This window comes from Notothenia coriiceps, unplaced genomic scaffold, assembly GCF_000735185.1.
Source record: "Notothenia coriiceps isolate Sejong01 unplaced genomic scaffold, NC01 NC01_scaffold00011182, whole genome shotgun sequence".
NCBI lineage: Eukaryota > Metazoa > Chordata > Actinopteri > Perciformes > Nototheniidae > Notothenia > Notothenia coriiceps.
In genome coordinates this window covers 48,002-57,491 of record NW_011343883.1, presented here as the reverse complement: position 1 = coordinate 57,491, position 9,490 = coordinate 48,002, and the positions used below count along the sequence as shown (strand labels likewise).

Sequence of the window (9,490 nt, the reverse complement as noted above, 5' to 3'; positions counted from 1 at the left end):
ATATATTATGGTATGTATAATTTATTACATATTATATAATGTAATACGACCGACTTAGGACCGTAATAATTTACAACCGGCCCTTTGAGTGCAACCTTTATGCGAATGTGGCCCGCGATGAAATTGAGTTTGACACCCCTGCTCTAAGTGGTGCCTCAGCAGCGGTTTTATTTGAGTTAGATTTCTGGTTTTTTTCTTTATGATTTTGGCCGCTATAACCCCAAAGGGAAACAAAGATCTAAGGCAGTGGAGAAAGAGCAGATGTATCGAGGTCTAATTGAGGGATAAACAATGGCAGCATTTCTAGCATTTATTAATAGATGGCAATTCAATTTCTGTTATTGTCCCCATCCTGTGTGTTCTTCTGCTTGAATCTCTGATTATGTTTTGTGCTTATTTACAGGTACACCAGTAACCAAGGACAAAGCAGTAGCAGGACCCATTTCATTACAGAAAACTCCAAACGTAGCTGCTTCTACTGTAACTGAAAATAAAGATGGGGGAAAAGGTATTGGCGTCCCAGGATCAAAAACACCAGAAGCAGATGAAAAACCCACAGTAAAGCCAGACGGGGAAAAAGCGTCAGATGTGACCAAACCGTCTAACGAATCCACACAGGCTGACGGGGACTCTGGCAAGAAAGGACAAGACAACAACGAGACGAATACAACAAGTGCGGAAAGCCACGATGATGAAAACAGCAAGAAAGGGACAGATGGGAATAACCAGGACCCTGGAGAAGGGAAGACAACACCCACTGTTAAGCCTGCAACCACAACGACATCCGTGAAAGGAGAAACTGTGAAAGAAGCTGAAGACCTGTTACCCAAGGGAGAAGTAGATAATACCAAGCCAGGAGACGAAGGCAATGAGAATAAATCACAATTAGACGGCGCAAATAAGGAACAAATAGAAGAGGATGTGGCGGAGAGCAGTCATTTCTTTGCCTACCTTGTCTGTACAGCTGTGCTCGTGGCAGGGCTTTACATCACTTACCACAACAAACGGAAGGTACCTGGGTTTAAGCTCGCACATCTTTGAAGCATACTCTCTGTTTCCACTGGCCCAGATTTCAGATGAAAATGTTGTGTGTGTGTGTGTCAACCATTTCAGTCTGTGTAACGTAGACAGAAGGGGAATTCTTTGAAACACAGAAGCGGCTTAGCTATATCTTTTGCATTTGTTTCACACTCAGGTCAGGTCTCCATTATATGCAATGGATTAAGTGGGTCATCGTTTAACACGGGGAAATATTTGCTGGTGTATTTTATTAGACTAACAGTCTTGTATTATTTTGTGACTAAGTATGTGGTACATGTGGTCAGCTTGTGACTTGCAGATTCATTTCTGGGCCCAAACAAGCACTCCAGCTGAGAGGAACAATCTTAAAGGGATAGTTTGATATTTTAGGAGAAATGCTTGATTTCTTTTGATAGAGAGCGATTTCTCCTCCGCGATGCCTCGGTTAATCATATCAAGGTTTGTCTTGTATGTAAAGCTTCAACCATTCAGTGGAAAACTTGCCAATATCTCTTTTCTTCCCCTTAGATCTTTGCCTTTCTTTTGGAAGGAAAGAAATACAGATCTGCTCGTCGACCTAAATCCGGAGACTACCAGAAGCTGGACCAGAGTGTAAGTTGTCGATATGAAGATACACTCAAGTCTCTTTTTCAATTTAAAAATACCATATCAATGAATTCTCTCCATTTTCTTTCAGATGTAATCTTAAGTCATGATCTGGAAGCCATTGCCTTGAGCTGCTGAAAAAAACTAGGGGTGTGTGTAAGAAGAGGGTGAATGGATACTGGCGTTATATATTTTCCTGGTTCTCTCTGCGTCGACTCCACCTTTGGATAAATTGACCTTATTTTATTCTATACCAATAGATGCTTATCACGTGACTATGCAGGTGAAACTGTTGCCTTATCGAGGGAATTAGTGAGATGCAGTGAAGGTAAAATAAGCATGCTGTTATTGCACTTGTCGTTATTCCACTTTAAAGGCGATTTTGTCATTTGACCTGGCTAAGGTTCGGACTCAGGATATTTAGGTAGCAGAGGAAATTATTATCTGTTTGGATTCCAGATTTGTATGTACAGTACATTATTGCACTGTGCACTAAATAAGCCATTTGTAAATTACTGTCCGTGTACAATTTATTTGTGGTTAAATGTCTCTGAGAAAATATAACAAGAGTTTTAGTTGAATGTAACCTTTACTTTCCAAATGAGATGCTTGGACAATAACAATGCTCTCCCACTTGAACTGCCTAACGTTTGATACTTATTCAGTCTGTGCTTGAAGTGGTCCATTTTGGAAAGGCTGTACTTTGCTTTCTTGCTAAGAGTTATGTAAGAAGATCAATACCACTCTAAAACATTTCCAGTAAATATGGCAAAAGGTTAGATTAGGATAGCATACGTACTGGAAACAGAAAAACAGACAGCATGGCTCTGTCAAACCTAATACCACTTTCTAGTAGCTTTTTAAAGCTCACTTTCACTCTTTTCATCTAACTTTTAGCTAGAAAGTGAATATCTCCCCAAAAGGTTGAACCAGCTCCTAAGATGAAGGAATAATGTGTTGACTGCTGTCAGGGTTGGGTTTGTTAACGCATCTTAATTGATCCGCAATGATAACATGCATAACTTGCATTGCTGGAAGCTGCTGTCTGATTCTGTAACTTCCTCTTTTGATGAATATGTCTTACCTGTTACACTCGTTGCTTTGCATGATATGTTGTAACCTTTAAAACGGTTTTCAAAGAGGAACGTTGGACAGGTGATTTATTGCTTTGAGTGTGCTATTGGAATAAACGTGACTGGGGATAGTAGAACACTATTGCATTAGATACAATTGTTCCGTTTGGGTAGATGTATGTGTGTGTGTGTGTGTTTGTGTCTTGTGCCAAATTGTGCACGAATTTACTGTGATTCAATGTGGGGTTCTTTTTTTGTGCCTGTTTCCTAACTTATGACTTTATTTGTACCGGTTGAGGGTTATCATTTATTTAAAAAATGCTATCTGGAAAAAGGAAGATAAATCTAATCTAATTGTTTCTTGGAAGAATCAAAGTCCAAAATATATATTTTTTATTGTTACATTTGCAAAGAAAAACGCAACATCTTTTAATTAATTTGCTCTTTTCACGAGTAAACATTTGTTAGAAAAAACATTGAGTCATCCTAGTCTGGCAGTAAGCATGAAACGGCATGTTTTCAAGATGTTTAATGAACATATTAGCTACATGAATAGGTATTTATTTCAGTTTGTTAGGCCTTGCTGTCCATATGAAAACATCCTGTTGTCAATCAAGTGTTTATTGCAACATTTTGCGTCCAATTAATCGATTGAGATGTGTTTTGATTCGAAAATAAAAGCTTTTTGTACATTCTAGCCTCAATGAATTGGATTCCTTGACTGCTTTTACTGTCACCTGCTTTCGTGATTCAGTGCCTGTCGAATCACGTTCAGCCAGTGCTGAAAAACAATCCGATCCTTTAGTAAAATGTTAAAAAACATACAAAGCATTATTAAAAAAATACAAACACAATAACACTTATGTAGTAATGTCAACTGTAGCTGATCAACATAGGAAATACATATTTATATTACAATTAATACTATAATAGTTTATAATGACACAATTCTTAAGAAGCATTTCACTTGGAGTACTTTCGTTAAATAGTTTATTTCCGGGGTTCCCAACCTGGGAGGACACATCTGGGGTCACAATAAATCTAACTGGTCATCAGACATTTAACAGGAAAAAGGAAACAAACTATCAAATGTTTGATAGTTTTACCCCAGTGAAATTATCTGGAAAATCTAGTTGAAATCTCTATTTGGTGGAACTTATAACAACTCAAAAATGTGACAAGGGGCCCAAACTAAATACTGGCCAAACCTGAAAAGCATGGGATGCATGTATTTCATAATATATTAAACCTTTTATGTGGACATACATCTTCATCTAAAATAAGTTACTATAGCTGCTGAATAACTAGTAAAGAGTACAATATTTACCCTTGGAATGTATTGGACTCCATAATAAAGGAGTACATTGTAAGCCTTTATACAAACAGCAGTTCATTGTATATGCAAAACACGATACGGAATATTATTTCTCATGCATTCCCTCGTTGTTACAATAAAGAGGCTTCATCATCGCAGTGGCATCATGTTCCTGGCCTCCTCTTCATAAATGTCTGGTACCTCTCCCATGGAGGTGCAGATCATCCGGACAGAGGCGCACCCACGGAGCTCCATCTCATAGCGGATGAGCTGTTTCCAGAAGCCGTTGTTGGGCCTTACCACCGGGCGGCAGCTCCTCACCCAGCTGTGGGCCCCCCGCAGAGACTCCCCGCGGTGCTTCATCAGATAGGCCATGCACAGCGAGGCGGAGCGGCTCACCCCGGCGTTGCAGTGCACCAGAGTCCGGCCACCGAGCTCCGCAGTCAGCTGGATCTTATCCGACACATCGTCGAAGTGTTCCCCCAGAGCAGAGGCCGGGGAATCGGGCAGTGGGATGTGGATGTACTCCACCCCGCGGTGCAGAGGACAGCGGCTCTTCGTCTCCGTCACGTTCACGATGCAGGTGATGTTGCACCGGATCACCTGGGAGGAGTCGTTAGCGGCTCGGCCATTACTGAGGTACAGGTGGTCGGTGACACGGCACAGGCCGGAGAGACCTGCGAGACCCGACTGATGCATAAAACGAGGGGAATTCAGCACTGTCAGAAAAATGGTTCACGGAATTTTGTAAACAACGTAGCAAGCTGTAGTAACAAGTAACCCGGGGTACGGCAACTCAGGAAGGACAAAACTATGAGAGCGCGTAACCTGTCGCCCTCTGCTGGAGGGGGTGTCACAACGTTGACTGTCTCTTTCAGCTTCTCGACTTTAAAGCTGTCCATCCATCATCTGTTTCTTCGATCTGTTTTAGCCATGGTCACCGGTTTTTGCTTGTTTTATAGAAGAAAAACTCACCCACAGTAATCCATAAACTCTTAAACCAAATCAATATGAGGCTATTTATACCTGAATTTTTTACTAGCATTGGGAAGCTACACATGACATATTGCACGTCTGTCTGTCCTGGGAGAAGGATCCCTCCTCGGTTTTTTTTCCTTTATTATTTGCCTTGTTTGTTCACCTTAAAACATTGCTATACAAATGTAATTTATTATTATTAAGGGTTTTCTCCATTTTTACCAATTAACTGTTGGGTTTCTCTGAGAGTTTTTCCTTTTCCGATGTGACAGAGGGTGTTGTATTCATATTAATATTCTGTAATAACTTTAAAGCCCCCTGAGAAAAATGTAAAATGTGTGATATTGGGCTATATAAATAAATGTTGATTGATCATAAAGTGAGCAATGCAACACACTGATGGATCTGTACTTGAAGTGCAATCTGAAACTGTGTGAAGTCGTAAACAGTGACTGCGCTTTCAATAACAATCAAAACAAAAGTTCCACATTTAATTTATACATACATTTATTTTTAATACAGATATTCAAAACATTTGAAAATAAATACCAAAGTATTTATTGTTTCGTAGAGAAATGCTCTTTTAAATTGCAAAGAAACCTTTTGGAAAGGGCATTTCACGGGAACTGAGTTTGAAGTGCTTTCACTGCTTCTTTTCAAGCAATCGTCCATCAGCTCCTTCATGAAGACCATACAAAACGTTCCCATTAAAGCCATCAGCACTGGGTTTCTCCGCTGCACTCCAGGAAGAGAGAAAGTTTCTCCCTGTGATCACCTTTCACAAAACTACACACATACTATTTAACCTTTAAAGAGTACATCATATTTCCAGGCATAAAAAAATAAACTATAGCTCACCAATTTTTTGCGCAAACTGATATTTTTTCAATAAAGTAATTTACAGTTTCAAATAAACACCTCTTATGATACTATATTATCTTGTAGCCCCCAACAAGCTGTGCAAACAATGTTAGGATATTGATAAATTAAATGATAAGATCATCGCTTCTCCCACCATGAAACATCCCCCGCAGCATCTTCTCACTCACACACGCCCAGGATATCAAAATGTTTTACAGATACAAACAGTTAACCGCTGAAAATGATTATCTCTGAAGGTTTTTTTGTATGAAGGGATTCTGAGGAGGACGTTCTCCCATAAGAGCGCTTAAGGACGACAGATATGCTTTGCAAAATCAAGCACACAAATGCACACGTACAAACCCAAACCCATAAAGCACAGCGTAAATTTAACATGATGTGCAAATGTACTGATTGTGCGAAACGAGGGTGGAAAACGAGGGTGGGAAAAAAAGGCTTAAAAGGTCTGGTCATCGTTACAGGATTCGGTCCAGTGGCCAAAGACCTCGCAGATGTTGCAGTATGGCCGATCCTCGCCCTTAGCGCCGTGGTAGGCGGTGTGTGGAGGAGAGTCGGGCATCTGCATCTGTGTGGGACAGTCCTCGGTGTCGTGGAGGTCGAAGCAGTCGCAGATGTCACAGAAAAGTCTTGGAGGAAGCTTCTTCTTTGTGGGTTGATTATCGTGGCTGCAAAAAAACAAGTTGAAAATTAGTTACAGAATGAGTTGTATTGCCGAGTCGGACACATCTTTGGCCATCCGGAGCAATGTCGTTTTTTATTTTGGGTTGACCACTCGACCTCACAGCTACACACTTACTCATCATAGTTATCCAGCTCACTTGGATTATTTCCATTCAGAGCAGCAGCAGCCATTGTCTCCAAGTCTGCCTTCTGTTCCTTATTCTTCTTCTGAAGGTCAACGATGACTGAATTGAGGAACTCGATCTGAAAAGGGGAAACACAGTATTAGCATCAGTGCTGCTGCTGAATGATCATCTATGATCTATGACAGTATGTATAACACCCTGTGACATTTAAACTTTGATTTATGTGCCAAAATGTTGCCTTGATTCTATTAAAACACTATTTATACAACAGTAACTATGCCCTCCCATATTCCAAAACAATGAATCTTATCTAAGTTATAATAGTGAATTGTGACTGAGTCGTCAGCCGAAGAAGAAACTCAAGCTTGGAATGAGGAAAGTTAGAAAAATACCCGCTTATGAGAAGTGTATCACCAAGTAAGAGTCAACCTGTCAAACATGTCGCTGATGACGATGACCTAATATTTTATTTATAAGAAAAATATATGCTAGAGGGGGTAGGACCAGAAAAGTTTATTTAAGCTTCTTCTTGCCCCTGTTGAACATGACAAGAGACTATTTGAGAATTATTATTATTTTTTTTTAATTATTATTTTTTTTTATACTTTGTTATAATTATTAATTTGAGTGAGAAAAAAAGGAAAAAAGAGAATATATATATATATATTTATTATTGTTGTATGTTTTTGTTTCTGACATGTTCAATAAATTGACTAATAATAATAAAAAAAACTTTATTTAGTTAAACCTAAAAATAAAAAATAGCATTTGAAATGTCTCTTTTGAGGAAGCTTGACCCTTTAACGCAAAATAATCAACAGCTGATCCTGGCTCTCGTCCAGGAGTAGATCCACGCATCACTGTGCTGTGATACAGTTGGAAGCGTAGTTTAAGAGAAAGAAAATAGTTCCTCTGTAAAACTGCACACACCAAGGACCCGTGGATTAGTAATGGGTCATGCTTTCTGTTGCATTTTTGTTTTTGTTTAGGGCTTTGAGTGTTCCATTTCATTGGAGGTATCAGATGCTAATCGATATCTCTCAAACACTCAGCAAAATGTCTAAATGGATGACTAGCTCTCAAGGGGTTTATCCTAATAAATACATTTCTATATACTAGCACTACAGGTGAAAGGGGTGAACTGTCCCTTTAACAGATCTGATTTGCTATGATGGCTGTAGTTGCCTATATAGGAATATTTAAGCAGCGCATTTATTGAACGCTAAAGGTTTTAGTTCATCAAGCTTGAATTATCTTCGTACGACCGTTTGTAGTTTTAACACAGACTAAGATGTGATCCACTGGACGCCACGGTGACAGAGACAGACATGCACAAGTGAAGCTGATGAAAACATGAACAAACCGCTGCCTGATGGTGTTGTAGCATTGCCAACATCAGAGACAGGGCAGAGGAGAGGAATCGGAGTTTAAGAAAGAAAAAGAGAATAAAAAAATGTTGAGATTCAAATCAGGACCAACCTTCTGCCAGACAACACACTCAAGTCATCACTGACACACAAAATACAGTATAACATTTAAGTAAACAGAGGCAGGAAATGAGAAGTGATCGAGGAGGAGAGAGACAGGCTGTCATCAGTATGCTTTGAATTTCCATTCACCTCTGTAAAACATTATACTGTAACGAGTAAACAACACACTGTACAATTCAGAGTCTACTGCTACATCAGACGTGGTTTGTGTTAGTAAATGTCTGAGGAAGCAGCACAGTCATTTCACAAACTGCATTCAGTGAGACGGTGTCCGTACGACTGCCCCAAAAGTGATGAAAAATGTAAATGAGGTTGAATATTTGTCACATTGTTTTTGGGGCCAGGGTAAGGAAGCCTCTTCACACTGAATGTATGAATGGCAAAAAGCGTCAATCCATCCAGACCTAGTGTTAGTATTATCCAGGAGGAGATCAAAAGGACACACACCTCTGCGCTCTGCTTGTCGTCCCTTAGTTGCTCCAAAACTTCATCACCTGGAAGACAGAAGAAAAACACGAGTAGAATATTTCCTTTCATTGGGGCCCCCTTCACACAGAACTGACCTCTAAGGCAGGGGTGTCCAAACTTTTTTCACCGAGGGCCACATACAGAAAAATATACCTGGGCCACTCACTAGAGGTGTATCGCCTCATAAGTTCAGTTATAAGTTAGCAAAATCAATCAAATGTTGGTAAATGATGCGTGTGAGTGTTAGCAGCTCATCCCTTCAAACAGAAGCTCAGATTGATAATAAGGAGAAATAGGAAGCTCGTATTTCAAGCTTGTTTTGTAAATAAGTTATTAGGCTTTTTTCTTATCAACTAAGATATGTTGGAAAATGTTTTCAACTTTAATTGATAACATTTATTTGAAAGGTGGTCTTATTAACACATGAATACTACTGTTTCATATATTGTTACATTTACAGGGTATATGCAGGAATCCTGAAGTCAGATGTAAAACCTTTTAAGACCTTTTTAAAGACCCTTTCCGTACATTCTAAGACCTCATCACCACTTTGAGTTTTAACCGGTTACCTTGGCGACACACTTTACCTCACATTGACTATATACAGTATTGATTGTCCTTCCTCCTTATCTTCCAACCATTTGGACGCAGACTTGCATTTCCCCATAACGATGTTGTTTAACAACCGGCGTAAACGGACCTTGGCGCTATCAAGCAGTGAGCGTGCGATGTCCTGTTCAGATGACGTCAAATCCAACGGGATGCCATAAATAAACTACACAGAATCACACTACACACCTACGCAATGATTACATTCAGGCAGACTGTAGAATACAACCTCTTTGGACAATT

General features: G+C 39.6%; 3 protein-coding genes across 3 annotated transcripts in view; 1 reads left to right on the top strand and 2 right to left on the bottom strand.

Annotated features, from left to right (window-relative positions):
- Positions 1-2,833, top strand: part of tgoln2 (trans-golgi network protein 2) — an 11,647-nt gene extending 8,814 nt beyond the window's left edge. Inside the window, exons 2-4 of the mRNA XM_010772380.1 lie at positions 404-1,011; positions 1,549-1,632; positions 1,718-2,833. Of these exons, the coding sequence (XP_010770682.1) occupies positions 404-1,011; positions 1,549-1,632; positions 1,718-1,723 (698 nt within the window). The 3' untranslated portion in view covers positions 1,724-2,833. The remainder of the gene's footprint in view (positions 1-403; positions 1,012-1,548; positions 1,633-1,717) is intronic.
- A 380-nt stretch (positions 2,834-3,213) lies between these two features.
- Positions 3,214-5,083, bottom strand: LOC104946530 (dual specificity protein phosphatase 18-like). The gene has a single exon (XM_010772377.1). It carries the CDS (start codon positions 4,711-4,713, stop codon positions 4,165-4,167), a length of 549 nt encoding a protein of 182 aa, XP_010770679.1. The 5' UTR covers positions 4,714-5,083; the 3' UTR covers positions 3,214-4,164.
- A 398-nt stretch (positions 5,084-5,481) lies between these two features.
- Positions 5,482-9,490, bottom strand: part of clip1a (CAP-GLY domain containing linker protein 1a) — a 28,704-nt gene continuing 24,695 nt past the window's right edge. The window contains exons 19-22 of the mRNA XM_010772393.1: positions 8,618-8,755; positions 8,044-8,049; positions 6,671-6,798; positions 5,482-6,539 (exon numbers count right to left, since the gene is read on the bottom strand). Coding sequence (XP_010770695.1) covers positions 6,311-6,539; positions 6,671-6,798; positions 8,044-8,049; positions 8,618-8,755 — 501 coding nt within the window. The 3' untranslated portion in view covers positions 5,482-6,310. The remainder of the gene's footprint in view (positions 6,540-6,670; positions 6,799-8,043; positions 8,050-8,617; positions 8,756-9,490) is intronic.

Bases quoted from the DNA above. Each gene is read 5' to 3' on its own strand.
- LOC104946530 (XM_010772377.1), bottom strand. From the start codon at position 4,713: ATGCATCAGTCGGGTCTCGCAGGTCTCTCCGGCCTGTGCCGTGTCACC.